This window comes from Danio aesculapii, chromosome 14 (genome assembly GCF_903798145.1).
Source record: "Danio aesculapii chromosome 14, fDanAes4.1, whole genome shotgun sequence".
Lineage (NCBI taxonomy): Eukaryota > Metazoa > Chordata > Actinopteri > Cypriniformes > Danionidae > Danio > Danio aesculapii.
The window spans coordinates 10252354-10270604 of record NC_079448.1 but is presented as its reverse complement, the minus strand read 5'-3'; the positions used below and the strand labels follow the sequence as shown (position 1 = coordinate 10270604).

Genomic DNA, 18251 nt, shown 5'->3' with positions numbered 1-18251 from the left:
GTTGCTAAAATTAATGTGTTACTTACTTACATTTTTAGGCATTAGCCAAACAGAAAGCCTGCCTATACGGTAAATCCACACGCACTAAATAGCCTACCTTTTTCTTTTATAACACTGTAAACATAACTTCGCAGGTCGATCATCTTCAAACGCAAAAGGCATTTTTAAGTGTCCTAACTTGACTGCTGCTGTAGTATGGGATGTTTTTTTACATAACTTTAAACGTGTGCTTTAGCTATGTCAAAATGAAAGCAAATTTTTTAAGGGCTCTGCGTTTTGTCAATTGTATAGCTTTAATAATAATAATAATAATAATAATAATGGATATAACAAATTATAATATTATAGTATAGACATTTTTACTAGGCTACTTTAATATTAATCCCTAACTGAAAAACGAATGTGAAAATGACTGGCAGCTGTGCTAAAATTAATATAATGGCAAATTTCTTCTGCGTTTTTTCCCTTTATAGCTCAATAGTTTTATTCAAAGAATATAGTTCTCTCTTCAACTTTCAGGTTTGAGGTGGGGGAAGAAATGGCAGAGGCAATTCAAATGTACCATCTCTAAATTAAAAAAGGCCACTTACGCGGCATCTGTGTGTAAAGATTATTACCTTATTTTTATTTTATTATTATTATTATTTATTTATTCATTCATTCATTCGTCATTCATTTTCTTTTTGGCTTAGTCCCTTTATTAGTCTGTAATTGCCACAGCGGAATGAACCGTCAACTTATCCAGCATATGTTTTACGCAGAGGATGCCAGGAGGGCCAGCTGGGGCTTCGGGACGGAGTGAAAGGAGAGGCAGGACTTTGCCCCGAGTCTGGGAAAGATGGCTTGCCGTCATTACACTAGTTTCCGATGGCACACGAGTTACATGCGCCAAACACATGAAGAAATAAATTAATAAATAAGGGAAAGAAAACATCTAGCCTTATAGGCTGAGTTCTTTTTGATTATAATCGCCGTTAAGTTTCCATTTTAAATGTAAGGCTGTTGCAAAAAATAATAAAATTGCTTAAAATAATACAATTTTAATTTATAAGTGACTTTGCTGCGTCCCCCTATGATGTTTAATATACACCATATTAAAGACACTTAAATAGACATGATTTCGGCCTCACTGATGCCCATTAACTCCTGACAGACAAGCTTTTGGTTATGAGAAGGGGGAAGGGGTCTCCACTATTAAGTGTTTTTCACAAACATGAATACACAAAATCCAAAACTCCTATAGGACGGATGGCGTAACAAAACCTATGCGTTTAAAAACGAAACCGCATTAAATATGGGGCCTTATGAAAATGAATGTTTCTATCTTTTGAACGGTGACGGCATAATATCATGGAATTACTTTCAATAGCAAAATAAAAAACATCTCAAGGAAGAACGGACAAAAGAAAGTCTCACTTCTATCACTCTTTAAAAGTTTCGGTTTGGGTCATTGTAAATGCTCAGTCTCGTTATGAACTGATCTTCATTTCTCTGTGTTGGTGGAATAAAGCAGGCGAGTCAGCCGCACCAATTTAAGAGCAGACAGAGCAGGATTCTTATGATGACTACCGGCGCAATTCCGCTCTTTGTTATGAGCCGTAGTTTCAGTGTAAACTTAGTAAAGGTGAGTTTCTTTGGCGATGATGTGTACAGTGTTAGATTTTATATTTAGCGGACATTTGCGCTGAACACGCGGTGAATGCAACGCATCAAGATTCGGGCACCTTCTCCGAAAACACTCGATTGATCTCAGCTGGTGGATCAACATTTACCTCATGTTATGATCGCTGTCATCTGCGCCATTATTATTATTATAACTTAAGGGGAGGTTTGCAAACCTGTGCACTTTTCACTCTTCAGTCGTTTGTATTTCCTGCAGTAACAAAAGCTCCCTGTTCATTATATTCAGACACACAAATGCTCCCAAATATATTATAAGGGGGCATAGATTAAATTTCGGGCGCTCATGCGACCAAAATGGTTGCAATTTCGAGCCCTGTAGTATAAGGACATGTATTCAGACCACAACTGAACGTTTGAAGAAAATTGAATGCCTTATTATTTAGAATTAGCTATTATTGATGTAAATGCAGCCGTTCAAGGCGCATAATTGATTTATTACGGTACTGACAGTATTAGAAAATCCATGTCGTGGCGCAATGTCACACCGGTGATGACTATGACACCGGTGTACCGCCCACCCCTACTACCTGTTATTTAAAATATCTATATTACGCTCCAAGCATTCGCCAAAAAGAAAATATTTCTAAGTAAAAACACAAAACATAGCTGAATAGAGTGTTGCCTGCTTTAGAGGATGGGTTAGTAATTATATTATAACTGGTTATGTTCAGGTCAATGAAATAATACCTTTAATAAATAAAATATGTTCGTAAGAACGTGGTGGGCCAGTGATTCCGTCTTTATAAAAAGGCTAGCCTATTTTATGCATTAAATATAACTAATTTCCTTTATTTCTGATTAGACCATGCATTTTAGACTATTTTACAATTGTAATATGTGCATATGCTTTTTTTTTAAATAACATTCGTTTAACAAATATTTTAGCACATCGAAAGTAATTAAGTGACCTGTTTTTTTTTTTATTAAAACCTTTATGCAAAAGGATCAGAGGATAAATTATCGTAGGATAAACGTATCTTATGGAAAAACACCAATTGACGGGCTCTGCTTTCGGTTTTAAAAGAATCAAGCAGCTTTAAAAAATATAATTTGCTGAAGAGAAATGACAGGAAAAAAAGAAAGAAAAAGATAAAATATATAGTGACTGTTAAAAGAACATTTTTCTTTAATATATTCTTTCCACTCCGAAACATCAGCTAAGAAAGATTATGATGAATGACGGAGTTTCTCTATTGCCTGCTTCAGCAGTTGTCCCGGTCCCGCTGGTTATGAACGAGGAGGCGGAGAGAATGCGCTGTTTAGTTTCGGCTTGATATATTTAAATAAAAACTAACACCGAACTGCTTTTAACGCTCAAAAAGTTAAACTAAAATGCACAATTCTTGTTGGTTGCACCCGCGGGATGCACAATGAACCAAGCGCGGCATTATTTTAATTCTATATTCGTGAAGAATGAGCCATGAGATTGAGATTTTTGAAGGTGCTCTCTAGCGGCGAAGTTCCTGGCAGAGTAGCGAGTGAAAAAATGTGCATAAAGAAATTGGACAAGAGGAATAACATTTTAAATTATATAACAATCATCGTATTCTTTCTAATCCTCGCCCAGTTTTAATACAAGTTGTGTTTTTTTAATATTTGTGGCTGGGAAGTTTATTAAGAATATATTTATAATTATATATAATTAAATAAATACATAATTATATATATATATATATATATATATATATATATATATATATATATATATATAGAGAGAGAGAGAGAGAGAGAGAGAGAGAGAGAGAGAGAGAGAGAGAGAGAGAGAGAGAGAGAGAGAGAGAGAGAGAGAGAGAGAGAGAGAGAGAGAGAGAGAGAGAGAGAGAGAGAGAGAGAGAGAGAGAGAGAGAGAGAGAGAGAGCTGCTGTAAAGGCTATTTCTTTCCGTTCGCATCCCGTCCCTTTGCGCCCCCTGGCGGCTTTTTCACAAACTGCGGTCTTACACTAAAAACAGAGCAGCATTTATTTCAAACGGCGGCGGTATAAGCCACGGCGGTAATAGCCACTTTGAACTCTCACCTACTGTATATCAGCACTGGTGGGAGGCCTGCCATATCGCACTGCTACGAGTGTGATATTGTGTTTATTCAACAGTTTGACGGCATAATCATGTGTATAAAAAAGAAAATCAAACATGGAGAGTCTTAAAAACCCTTTTGTAAGAGGAACTCCTTTCTTCCGTCATTCATTCACATCTGCAGCTGACATCAGAACAGCAGAAACCGTTGCTACGTCACTAACGTCACTTTAGAGCTAGTGTTTAAATGATTCTCTAGCGTAATGTCCAAAGTGATGACAAAACAGGTGATTTCGCTCACATTTTAGGAGAATAAGGCTGAACGGCATGAAATGCCATCAGTCTACAGAGATTTCTCAGTATTTCTCTGCAGTTGGGATATCACACTAATTAATCCTGAAAAAGTTAAAGCAGCACAAACATTACCAGATTACTGTTGTGTTCGCGATAAGGAAAAAAGAGACTCATTAGAAACAGATGGCCAACCAAAAAATAACTTGGGGTTATACAAAGAGTGGCCAACACAAAATACATACATTCCTGATATGAGTCCCACCTCACACTCAATACACTACAATTATATGGTAGAAATACAGCACTACAACATACAAAAGAGAGAGATCGACTTAGAAAGTCACTTACCTGTTTTGTAATGATTTGATCAGCTGTAGTTTGCAATTACGCTGGGTTTTTCCTCCTCTAAGGGCTTATTGTGCAGTTTCTGTTGCCATCTTATGGATGGCACTGTGTGTCTGAAATTATAAATGTTTCAAATTGGCACAACAAAGATGTGCCAAACATGGAACAAAACTCCCCCGGAGTTTGACGTCATCTATTTGTGAAACTTTTAATGTCCCACATTCTGAAATGATTCCCCACAGCAAACTTAAACAACCTGTAGCCGCGATTTTGCACACAGCGTGTCTTAATAATAAAACCAGGAAGAAAAAAAACACATTTCCAGTTCTGACATTTCCTCCGGTCATTTGAATTGTCGTATGGATTGCGTCATCAAATGCGTCGCTCCTACTGGTTCTTGGATTGACGCTCATCACAGCTGTTGTCAGACTGCAGAATAGTGTCTGATATCTTCTGTCACTGCCAGAACTTCATCGGAGACAAAATCTGATCACAACGGGGACTAAGCGGCTGTCAGGGAACATGTTAAAAACCAATGATCAAAGATCACCGATTTTAGCCTAGGATTTCAGGAATCCCAAATTTGTCTCAGATGATAAAATCTTGGCTGAAATCCCTAATTTAAATAATTTTACTATTTTTGAATCCAATTAGCCAATCTCCCAGACTGCTAGCTTAGCATAAACCATTGAATCATATTAGACCATTAGCATCTCCATCAAAAAAAAAAAAGATATTAGCAACTTTTTTATTTAAAGCTTGACTCTTCTATAGTTATATCATCTATTAGCACAATTAGTTGTGTAATATCTGAAGCCAAGTACAACAGCAACGTTTCTTGATCATTACGCCAGAATGAGAGCATAGGTCCTAGCCATATCGACTTAGAAAATAGAAACTTGTTATTTTCTGTCAGTCTGAATACACAAAGAAACTACGGAGGAGTCCAGCTTTAAATGGTAAAAAACTGTAAAAAAAATGAATAAATAAATAAAATTATCAAAACTGTCATACTATTATCTTTTGTTTTTACCGAGATGCTAATGGTTTAAAGGGCACCTAGGTTACCCCTTTTTTCAGATTCAATATAAGTGTTTTGCGTCTCCAGAATGTGTCTGTAAAGTTTCAGCTCAAAACACCCATCAGATTTTTCATTATACCTTTTACAAGATTCAATTTAATAAATGTATGCACTAGGGGGCTGTTTTGTCGTACTGCACCTTTAAGGCTAGTCCTCCCCGCCCACCGTTTCTATGTGCCTTTTGCGTGCCTCAATCTCCTCCCTCGGCTGCGTCAGACAACAGACAGACACAAAGGAAGCAGATCTCACATAGCGTTTGTGAGAAATACTACAGTATGAACTTTACCAATGAGTATTTGTTGTGCAGTTGCATCAATAAGTCACACACAGTGTCGTTACAAAGTTCACGCGCTTGTTGTTGTTCTGATATGCGGCTGTGCTGATGAAGTGAATCTGAAGTAAATCCAAGCGGCAACCTCCCGCTCTCCCTCGGGAGGCCAATACGGAAGTAACTAAAACTGCAATTCATTAAAATTCCGCTAGTCCTGGCTCCATAATAGAGCAAAGTGCAATTGAGCCCACTGTTAGAATGGCCAACTTTACAGCAGAAAAAAAGGTGTTTACAGCCTGGTACAAAGAACGATTTTGCTTCATATAGCTATTATTACCCTCCATGACAACTGTGAGGGGGGTGAATTTTTTTATAACTCATCCATTTCCTTTTTATTAGGTTATTTTAAGTTTGCATAATTAAGGGCGTGGCCACTTGAGTGACAGCTAGGTCTCGCTGGTCGCCGTCACTTCACCTCAGCTGAATCCGGCAGATTAGCCACTGATCTCGGCATATTCATCGTATTTTTGTTTTGTTTTATGTGACTTTACACAGTCAGCTGCCTTTTGGACTTATTTCTTACAATTATCAGATGATATGGGATGCTGTGTGCATTTAATTGTGCTCACAAACCGTTCACGTGGCCTCCGTTTCCCATGTGAGTAAAGTTATATACTTGTATACCATCTCTATAAATGTATTTGTTTTATTTAAGATCATTTATCATTAATATTTTTCTTAAGACCCGTAAAGCTCTCCAGAATGTGACAGATTGATTAGCTGTAGGCTCTAGAACAGTCATCTGAAGCGTTGTCATGCAGTGTTATGCTGGAGTTCATCAGTAGTCTTGCATTTACTAACACACACACACATCTGAAGTGTTTGGAAGTAATTCGCTGTAGCAAAGTTCGTTGTTAAGGGAAGAAGAAGACAGGGTCGGCGATTCAGGTAAGCAATAGATTTTTATTTTTCTTTAAGTGAGTGCACAACACCCGTAGTGTGCGTGTGTGTGCTCTCTCCCTCTTCTCCCGGCTGCTCCTTCTGTTCTCCTTAAGAAGGTTGTCTCTCCGGCCCAATCACTAGAATAAACAGGTGTTATTTATTATTTCGGATTGGCCTGCTGATTAGCCGCCGGGCTCCAAGCCTGCTCTCCCCCCTCATTGGGTGTTCGATCATGCTTACCTCTCCACATACCCCCACCGCCCGCCTCAGGCCGGGGAGTCGTCCGGCCTGCAGCCCTCCCCCCCCCCCCCCCCCCCCCCCCCCCGCCCTGGAGAGGAAGTCGGCCACAGCCATCTGCGCCCCCGGCCTGTGGACCACCTTGAATTTAAAAGGCTGTAACGCTAGATACCAACGGGTGATCCGCGCGTTGGTATCCTTCATGCGGTGAAGCCACTGGAGAGGAGCATGATCTGAACAGAGGACGAATTCCCTGCCCAGGAGGTAATAGCGAAGAGTGAGAACGGCCCACCTGATCGCCAGGCACTCCTTCTCTATGGTGCTGTACTTAGCCTCACTCTTACTGAGTTTTCGGCTAATGTACAGCACCGGCCGTTCCACTCCTGCCACCTCCTGGGAGAGAACCGCCCCCAGACCCCGATCGGATGCATCCGTCTGTAACAGAAAGGGGAGAGCAAAATCAGGAGCGTGCAATAGTGGCCCCCCGCAAAGTATAGATTTTACCTTTGAGAAGGCCTGTTGACACTGCTCCGACCATTGGACGGTATCTGGTCCCTCCTTTTTAGTGAGATCAGTCAATGAGCTGACGAGGGCCGAATAATTAGGGACAAAACGCCTATAGTATCCCGCCAGCCCCAAAAACTGTCTCACCTCCTTCTTGGTCTTAGGTCTCGGACAGGTGGCAATAGCTGCAGTCTTATCAATTTGGGGCTGCACCTGCCCGTGGCCTAAGTGGAAGCCCAGATACCTTACTTCCACTCGCCCAATTGCGCACTTCCGTGGGTTAGCCGTGAGCCCGGCCCGTCTCAGCGCCGACAATACCGCCCTCAGGTGTTGCATATGCCGCTGCCAGTCATTACTGTAAATGATGATGTCATCTAAATAAGCAGCGGCATATGCCACGTGAGGGCCGAGTATTTTATCCATCAGACGCTGAAACGTTGCCGGTGCCCCGAACAGCCCGAACGGAAGTGTCACGAATTGGTGTAATCCAAACGGCGTTGTGAAAGCCGTTTTTTCGCGGGATATTGGAGTCAAGGGGATCTGCCAATAGCCCTTCGTTAAATCCAAAGTCGAGTAAAATCGAGCAGCACCTAACCGGTCGAGCAACTCGTCAATACGCGGCATTGGATAGGCGTCGAATTTTGACACCGCATTTACCTTGCGATAATCCACACAGAACCGGACCGAGCCGTCAGTCTTGGGTACCAAGACAATCGGGCTGGCCCAGTCGCTGTGGGACTCTTCTACTACTCCCATTTTCAACATATTACTCAATTCTTCCTGAATCACTTTTTTCTTGTGTTCAGGTAGGCGATACGGCCGGGTCCTAACGACCACGCCCGGTTCGGTCTCGATATGGTGCTGAATCAGGTTAGTACGACCGGGCAGGGGTGAGAACACATCAGAGAATTCACGTTGGAGGTGCCGGATATCGAGGAGCTGGCTCGCTGAGAGATGATCCCCTCCGGTGACCAGAGCGCCCGGCCGTTCCCGGCCGGGGCTCTCTGGCCCCAGGTCATCCTCGTTAGTAACAAGCGTAGCCAGCGCCACTTCCTCCGGCTCCCTCCACTGCTTCAGCAGATTAATGTGATAAATCTGACGTGAATCAGCCCTGTCCGAACGAACCACCTCGTAATCGAGATCACCGACTCGTCGTGTGACCACAAACGGCCCTTGCCACTTGGCGAGTAATTTAGAGCTGGAAGTGGGTAATAGTACAAGGACTTTATCTCCCTGTGCAAATTTACGTAGTTTAGTGCCCTTGTCATATCGCCGGCGTTGGTCATCCTGAGCCTTAAGCAAATTCTCCGTAGAGAGCCGCCCCAGTGTGTGGAGTTTTGCTCTAAGGTCCAGAATATACTGAATTTCATTTTTACTCTTAGAAGGCTCGTCCTCCCAAGCCTCTCTAATGACATCCAAAACCCCTCTGGGCTGTCTGCCATAGAGAAGCTCGAAGGGGGAAAACCCCGTGGAGGCTTGGGGAACCTCCCGCACAGCAAATAACAAGGGCTCTAACCACTTATCCCAATTTTTCGCGTCCTCGTGAACGAATTTACGGATCATTGATTTAAGCGTGCGATTAAACCTTTCCACCAGCCCGTCTGTTTGTGGGTGATAGACGCTGGTGCGAATGGATTTAATGCCCAATAATCCATAAAGTTCGCGCATGGTGCGTGACATGAACGCGGTGCCTTGATCAGTGAGAATCTCCTTGGGGATTCCCACTCGGGAGATTATACGAAACAGAGCTTCCGCAACACTTTTTGCTGAGATGTTACGGAGCGCTACTGCTTCCGGGTAGCGGGTTGCATAATCCACTAGGACGAGTGCAAACCGGTGCCCGCGTGCGGATCGCTCTAATGGCCCGATGAGATCCATACCAATTCTCTCGAAGGGCATCTCCATAATTGGTAACGGGCGCAAAGGCGCTTTTGGGGTGGCCGGTGGATTTACCAGCTGACATTCACGGCACGCAGCGCACCATTTGCTGACATCCCCGTGAATGCCCGGCCAAAAGAATCGGGTCATGAGGCGATTTAATGTGGCCGCCTGACCTAAATGTCCAGCCATAGGATTAGCATGAGCCGCCTGGAAAAGCATTTCCCGGCGGCTCTTTGGTACTAATAATTGGGTAGTATCTTCTTTTGTCTGAGCGTCTTGGGTCACTCGATACACCCTGTCATTAATGATCGAAAAATATGGATAGGAGAGGGGCCGGTCAGGCTGGAGGTTTTCCCCATCTATCACCTGCACTCTTTCGAGTGCATGTCTTAGCGTGTCGTCACGCGACTGTTCCAGGGGAAAGTCTTTACACCGGGAAATTCCCAGCCCTTCCCCTGCGACAGCGCGTGACGTCACCGCTTGGGATTCCCCCAGCTGAGCGACACACCCCCTACCCGGCGATCTCTTCTTCCAAGACACACCCGCACATAAGACCCCTAATAATCTATTAAATCCAGGCCAATTGGTTCCCAGAATTAGCGGGTGTTTGAGGTGCGGGTTAACTGCTACCTCAACGCTATGCTTTTTACCCCGGAATTGAATGTCTATCGCCGTTAGCGGGTAGTGAATTACATCCCCGTGCACACACCTTACCCTTACTGTGCGGCTCGTATCCAATGCCGGGTCTTGAAGCAGGCTTTGGTGGATGGAGGTTTGGTTGCACCCCGAATCCACCAAAGCTTGATATGTACCCCCTTTTATACTCACTGGTATCCGGTATAGCCCGTCGCGACCGGGGGCGACGATTGGCGTGGCGGGGACCCGAATCAGCGCACTCACCTCCTTCATGGAGCAGATTTTTGGTGTGCTATTCTCGCCCCCGCGGCGCCAATGCATCGGCCCAGCCCTTCTCACTATACCCCCAGGGCCAGCAAGACCAACCGATTGAACCGGAGAGAGACCTGGCGCTGTCTGGGGAACCGCCAGGGGTCGTTGCTCCACCCCGCCGTCCGGATATGGACCCGCCCCCCTTGGGACGTTCGGCAGGTCCGCCTCTGTGCACCGCCATCTGGGTGCTGGTGTGGGCGGTCCCCGCAGTCTGGGCCTGGGAACAGGAGGAGAGAGAGGGAGAGGGGGAGAAGAGAGAGAGGTTATTTCGCCGACCCTGGACCTCGCCACCAGGTGATCCTCCGCCAGCCGGATGGCCGTCTCCAGATCCTCTGGCCGGTGGCACTGGACCCACTCCGATGTTCGGGAGGGGAGGCGGGTGATGAATTGCTCCAGCACCACGGCATCCACCAGCTGGTCGGTGGTCCGGCCATCCTTCACCAGCCATCTGCGGCAGGCGTCACGGAGCTGCTGAGCGAACACGAAGGGCCGGCCACTGGCAGTCAGCTCCATGGAGCGGAAGAGCTGACGCTGCTCTTCCGGATTGCGGCCGGCCCGCTGGAGAACGGCTCGCTTCAGGTGAGCGTACTCCAGGAGATTCTGGGCCGGTAGCTGCTGCACGGCAATTTGGGCTTCGCCGGACAGCAGGGGGATAACTCTTACCGGCCACTCGGCCCGCGGCCAGCCACACGCCTCCGCCAACCTCTCGAAGAGGTCCAGGAACACTTCCGGGTCGTCCTCCGGTGCCATCTTCTGTAGCGAGATGGGAGGGTGGGCGGCAGATGTCGGAGCGGGCCGGATCTCCTGGACCAGCAGACTCCGGATTAGCTCGCGGTCCTCCCGCTGGGCCTCTACGAGGACTTGGAAGCGTCTTTCCAGATTTTTTCTCAGCTCCCCCAGCGCATGGTGTTGTTGTTGGTGGAGGGCCGCGAGCGCCTGGATGACTTCCGCACATGGACTGGTAGACGGAGTAACCATTCTGGCAGCAGGGTTTCTTCTTCTTCCCGGGTTTTGGCACCACTGTAGCAAAGTTCGTTGTTAAGGGAAGAAGAAGACAGGGTCGGCGATTCAGGTAAGCAATAGATTTTTATTTTTCTTTAAGTGAGTGCACAACACCCGTAGTGTGCGTGTGTGTGCTCTCTCCCTCTTCTCCCGGCTGCTCCTTCTGTTCTCCTTAAGAAGGTTGTCTCTCCGGCCCAATCACTAGAATAAACAGGTGTTATTTATTATTTCTGATTGGCCTGCTGATTAGCCGCCGGGCTCCAAGCCTGCTCTCCCCCCTCATTGGGTGTTCGATCATGCTTGCCTCTCCACATTCGCGTTTACCTCCTGTAGAAAAACGTCATAAGAGCAATGTTTAGTGGCTCAATGTATTACTACAGTGTTTTTAAAAGTCTAAACACTTTATTGATATAGTGTACAGCCAAGCACATGTGGTCAGAACACAAACGAGTCGCAGGTAATAAATTATCAAGCATTTCTCCCAAAGTAAAGTCTGTCTGCCAGGTCTAAGCAAAGTGCCAGCAGGCGTCTGTAGCTCCGCCCACTCTCCGCCTCTTTGCCCTTGTTTGGTATCCCGCCGTGGGTGCGATGACGCGCGAACAAAATGGCGACGGTTGGCCTCGCCTACTTGTGGCTTCTTTTGCGCTCTTCAGAAACCTATGGGTGACGTCACGGATGCTACGTCCATATATTTTACAGTCTATGAGTAAATCGCTGTAATTCATTACACAAGTGCACTGTTTTAAAACATTTTAAACATGTGAAACTTACTCTTGATCACATTTGATGATGATTGATGATCCTAGCGAACTGAACACACCTTTTATTCCCGGTAGCTTTGCGGTCTTTGGTCTTGTTGATATAATTATACACATGACTACCGAGGCATGTTAATACGCGCAGCTGTCAATCAATTCGGTGGGCGGGGGGACCGCACTCCTATGTAAAGTGTCTGAAAACCGCTCCAATGTGTCCACCGTTTTTAAGTGGTTAAATTGAAAAAAAAAAAGGACTGGGTGTGTTTATATCACCCCAATATGGCGCTCTATACACTACATCTACAAATATGTATGCCCAAACAGCTTGAAAAGTATATTTTTCACCATAGGTGCCCTTTAATCTAATCAAATGATTTATGCTAAGCTAAACTAAAAGTGCTATTGGCACCGTCTGTGAGATTGGCTAATTAGATTCAAAAATGGTAAAATTATTATTTTGAATATTTTGTTTCATTTTATTATTTTTTTTATTATTTTGAGCAAGATGCTAATGATCTGATCCAATTTAACGATTTATCTTAAGCTAAGCTAAAAGTGCTCCTGCCAAACCCTGGCATTAGCTAAATGGATTTAAAAATGGTTGAACTCAACTGTTTAACTGTAGGTGACTTTTAAAACGAGCCTATTTTCCATCAAATTGGAGCTCTTTTAATAGATGCAAACTGTTATTAGCATCCTAACCATAACTGCTTTGTTTCAGGAGCGGGTCCTGATGGCGTGGAAGAGATCAAACGACACACGTTTTTCTCCACCATTGACTGGAATGTAAGATTTTGGTTAACCTACCAGTACACACTGTTTTAAGTGCTCCGGTTCAGTCCTTTATTAGTGTGTGGCAGGTGGCCAGACAGTATGCCAGCCCAAGCTGTGTTTGACTAATGATCACAGCCAGAAGCACCTAAAAACACCTAGCATTGTTCTATTGACCATGAACAGGGGAAGATTGAGAGCTTGCACAGTCCTGACTGCTTAAATCACAGATTACATTTATGAAGCTTTCTGAATGCGGTCGAAAGCAAGCCCTCGAGCAATTGTTTGGTGCTGTTAATGCCTGAAAAGAAGCTGAAATGAGTCGCAGAATAAAATGAATCTATTGACATGACTCATACTGCAGTCCTCAATCAGTGAAACCCTTTAAAGCACAGGTGTCAAAGCCAGTTCCTGGAGGGCCGCACAGTTTCGTTCCAACCCTTCTTCAACACACTTACCTGTAGGTTTCAAACTAGCCTAAAGGACTCTGTTAGTTTGATCAGGTGTGTTTAATTAGGGTTGGAACTAAACTCTGCAGAGCTCCAGCACTTCAGAAACTGGCTTTGACACCTGTGCTTTAAAGCATAGGTCTCAAACTCAATTCCTGGAGGGCTGCAGCTCTGCAGTTTTGCTCCAGTCTTGATCAAACACAGCTGATCCAATTAATGAAGGTGTTTATTTGTCCCTACTCAATATTAATTTTCAATTGGAAGTAAATCAGCAATGAAATAGAAGTCAGTTTCCTGTTCACACAGACTTTAAAGTTGCAGTTAAATTGATGGGCTTTTTAGTACCACATGTAAAGCCTTCGCATCTTTTATCAGAAACCAATTCTATATTTGTGAATGATCTGGCTTACTCTAAAGTACAGTGGGCTGTCAGTGTGGATGATAAGTGATTACTATTTTGTCGGTGTCAGGTGGAAGATGTTTTATTGGAGTCGCATGTGTTTATTATGTCTGTGTAGAAATTGTACCGAAGAGAACTTCAGCCTCCATTCAAACCTGCTTCAGGGAAACCAGATGACACTTTCTGCTTCGACCCAGAATTCACAGCCAAAACTCCCAAAGGTACTAAGGAGAAAGTTTTCTAGATGGATTACTTGGGGGAACTAGTGATGATAAATGTACCTGCCAAAAGTGCGATAGTGAGTTGAGCTGTTTGTGTGTGTGTTTTCCTGTTGACAGACTCTCCAGGCATACCCCCCAGTGCAAACGCTCACCAACTCTTTAAAGGCTTCAGTTTTGTAGCTCCAGTCTCCCTGGAGGAAAGTAAAAATGCACCACTAGTCAACATTCTCCCCATAGTGCAGGTAAATCTCTCTCTCTCTTACTATACATATGTGTGAACTATACATGTTGGGTGTGAGTCATTGTCTTCTGGTGTATTGTTAACTATAATGAAAGCCATAATTGTGTATTTAATGCATTCATAGCACTTCACTTTTTCCACATTATGTTACAGCCTTATTCCAAAATGGATTAAATTCATTTATTTCCTCAAAATTCTACACACAATACCCCATAATGACAATATGAAAAAAGATTTTTTGAAATTGTTGCAAATTTATTTAAAAAAAAAGCTGAAAAATCACATGTACACTTGTATTCACAGCCTTTGCTCAATACTTTGTTGATGCACCTTTGGCAGCAATTACAGCCTTAAGTCTTTTTGAATATGATGCCACAAGCTTGGCACACATGTCTTTGGGAAGTTTTGCCCAATCTTCTTTGCAGTACCTCTCAAGCTCTATCAGGTTGGATGGGAAGCAACTGTGTACAGCCATTTTCAGATCTCTCCAGAGATGTTCAATAGGATTTCTGGGCTCTGGCTGGGCCACTCAAGGACATTCACCGAGTTGTTGTGAAGCCACTCCATTGATGTTTTGGCGGTGTGCTTTGGGTCATTGCCCTGCTGGAAGATCAACTGTCGCCCCAGTCTGAGGTCAAGAGCGTTCTGAAGCAGGTTTTCATTCAGGATGTCTCTGTACATTGCTGCATTCATTTTTCCCTCTATCCTGACTAGTCTTCCAGTTCCTGCTGCTGAAAAACATCCCCATAGCATGATTCTGCCACCACCATGCTTCACTATAGGGATAGTATTAGTCTGGTGATGAGCAGTGGTTCTCTCCAAATGTAACGCCTGGCATTCATTCCAAAGAGTTCAATTTTAGTCTCATCAGACCAGAGAATTTTGTTTCTTGTGGTCTGAGAGTCCTTCAGATGGCTTTTGGCAAATTCTAGGCGGGGAGTGGCTTCCGTCTGGCCATTCTACCATACAGGCCTGATTGGTGGATTGCTGCACAGATGATTGTCATTCTGTAAGGTTCTCCACTCTCCACAGAAGAACGCTGGAGCTCAGCCAGAGTGACCATCGGGTTATTGATTACCTCCCTGGCTAAGGCCCTTCTCCCCCGATCGCTCAGCTTAGATGGCCGGCCAGCTCTAGGAAGAGTCCTGATGGTTTCCAAACATCTTCCACTTGCGGATGATGGAGGCCACTGTGCTTATTGGAACTTTCAGAGCAGCAGAATTTTCTCTGTAACCTTCCCCAGCCTTGTGCCTTGAGACAATCCTGTCTCGGAGGTCTACAGACAATTTCTTTGTCTTCATGCTTGGTTTTTGCTTTGACATGCACTGTCAACCCTGGGACCTTGTATAGACAGGTGTATGCCTTTTCAAATTATGTCCAATCAACTGAATTTACCACATGTGAACTCCAGTTAAGCTGCTGAAACATCTCAAGAATGATCAGTGGAAACAGAATGTACCTGAGCTCAATTTAGAGCTTCACGACAAAGGCTGTGAATACTTATGTACATGTGATTTTTCAGGTTTTTTATTTTTAATAAATTTGCAACAATTTCAAAAAATCTTTTTTCACATTGTCATTATGGGGTATTGTGTGTAGAATGTTGAGGAAATAAATAAATTTAATCCATTTTGGAATAAGGCTGTAACATAAAGAAACGTGGAAAAAGTGATGTGCTATGAATACTTTCCGGATGCACTGTATATATGTAGAGAAATAGAACTGTCAAAATGAAAAAGGAGAACTGTTGCCTTGGCAGCAAGCTGAAATAAATGAAGTTTAATTATGCTTATTTTTTATATTTGAAGAGTTCAGATGCAAAAACCTCTAATTGTCGTCTGAATTTTTCTTTAAAAATTAGCTTTTTTATCAGGCTCCTGTGTGTAGGTTCAGTAATTTCAGAAAGAATATGTTCTTTGCATGGTCTTCAAAGTAAAATAACTCAACGCAGAAAATGAGCATTATTCTTGGCCTCCTTTGCTTATGGAAATTTCAGATGGCACTTAGAGGTTTTTGCATTTGAACTCTTCAAATATAAAAAATAAGCATAATTAAACTTCATTTATTTCAGCTTGCTGCCAAGGCAACAGTTCTCCTTTTTCATTTTGACAGTTCTATTTCTGATGTAAAAAACATGCTATTTTTCATAGCAGGAGGAATAGACTGAATCATTATGCATGAAACATATTAATGGCATATACAGTTGAAGTCGATTTGAAGTAGATTTGACTAGTTATTTTGCAAGAAACTAGTGTTTAGCTTATAGGTGCTGTGTGAGTTTTTGACTCTTTTAAAGCATTAAAATCGCCATAATATGTTTGCAGATATTTAAGAAACATGCTAAGTGAACACTCTTGTTTATTTAAAAAACTTTGCTAAAGTCAGATATTCTGCTTTGACAATATGTCGGAACGGTGGTCTTTGTTTCTTTTTACCTGCCCACTGCCACTTTAGCTAATTATATTTCAGCACCCTTGATTGCCTTGCTGGAAAACTGCGTGTTTCATTCAGTCAGGAAGCCTCTTAAAGCATGCGTCTGTGACCGAAATGCGACTTCTGGTGGACATTAGCAGACTGAGGTGGTTATTAATTAGCAAATAATATAAATATTATAAATGTAAACATTGGGTGAGCAGGTTGCAATGTAACTCCGTGTCCTAATAACATGCTATATGACAAGATTTGCAGTGAATTTGGCTGTTTGCACAAGACGAAACACGACAGAAATTTAAATACAGCCATTCAGAATAGTGCACTTACTGCACTCCAATGATATAGTAAGGTTTATAACATAATTATTAAACCTTAACATTATTAAATGTAGATGCTGAATCACTGATATTATTTGCTTTACACTGAGTCACAGTTCTAAAGTTCAGTTTCAAACGTTTTTTTTATTTTCAAGATCTGAGGTAGAAGTCTGCATTCCTGTGGCTGTACCGTGGGAGCTGCAGGACCAGACCAGAATTCTTGCAGTGCGGGAATAAATTTCAGAGTAAAACGTGGTAGCAGTCAGTAACTCTGGTGTAATTTGAACAGGAGCAGGTGGTCTAACAATATAGCGTTCTCGAGAGATGTAGAGAGAGGGAGCACGAGTGAGCAAGAGAGCATGCGCATCTGCCGTGGTGCTGTGTGTGTTTGTGTGAATGAGGGAGAGTGCGTGCATCTGCCGAGGTGCCGTGTGTTGCTTGTTATAGGCTGTCTGGACTCTGTAGCGTCCACCTTGGTGTTTTTGGGAGGCATATTTAATCGCTGTACATTTTACATTCTTTTTCTTTGGCCCAATATGTACCTGCTATGTGTATAGAAATAATGCTGATATGATATATGAAACTCAATCGGTAGTTGGCAAATATATTGAGTGGATATGTTTGTAAATCTGACTTTGAAAGAGTCAGTGCCTCACCAGCCACAAACCTCACTGAACATCACGCTGCACTCATATCTCATCACAAAGGGGCAAACAAAACTGACATTTAGCCTACAATCATTGCACAACCTACACTTTTATCTGTTATCTCTCTCTTTTGGGGGTACCCCAATTTAATGTGAGAAATTGGAATCTAGATTTAAATTTAGCGGAAAAGGTCAGGTAGAAAATGTGGCGGGTCAAAGGCTAAATATACATAGAGAGCTGTCGGGTGTGGAATAAAATAAAATGGCCTTCAAACTCACGTTATTAGCATTTAACTAGGGATGCACCAATACCATTTTTTTAGATCCGATCTTGATACCAAAATTCTGAATATCGATTGATACAGATGTGATCCTGATACTTTTTTCTTTTTTAAATGTATTTTTTTAATGGCATTATGCAGTTTCTTTAGCTCTGGTGCTAAACTCAAATAATAAATCTTCTTTAGTAAAAATAACAAACCTATAGGCCTATACATGACAGACAGCACAATGTAACTATAAACATGATGCTTGCTGTAAACTAGGTAACCGTAATCGTCGGTAAAATAATCAGCCTTTTAGCAAAACCTGATATTTTCCTGCAGGTTTGACAGAGACTAAACTGTCTGAGGCCAGTTTTACTTAATCCCTCGCCATGAGTGAGACGTAGAAAGTTCACTACAAGGTCCGCTTATATGCCTAAATATGTCTGTCAAATAAAATATTAATATAAATAAATCTACGGTGAAATATTCTGTTTCAGATAAGGCTAAATAATTTTTCTGGTAATGACAATGTATATTGCGCCCGTCAG

The 18251-nt window shown here is 42.9% G+C and overlaps 1 protein-coding gene across 1 annotated transcript in view; it reads left to right on the top strand.

Moving 5' to 3' along the window:
- rps6kal (ribosomal protein S6 kinase a, like) overlaps positions 1 to 18251 on the top strand; it is a 65425-nt gene that overhangs the window by 34368 nt on the left and 12806 nt on the right. Inside the window, exons 12-14 of the mRNA XM_056472547.1 lie at positions 12681 to 12745; positions 13698 to 13800; positions 13918 to 14042. Of these exons, the coding sequence (XP_056328522.1) occupies positions 12681 to 12745; positions 13698 to 13800; positions 13918 to 14042 (293 nt within the window). The remainder of the gene's footprint in view (positions 1 to 12680; positions 12746 to 13697; positions 13801 to 13917; positions 14043 to 18251) is intronic.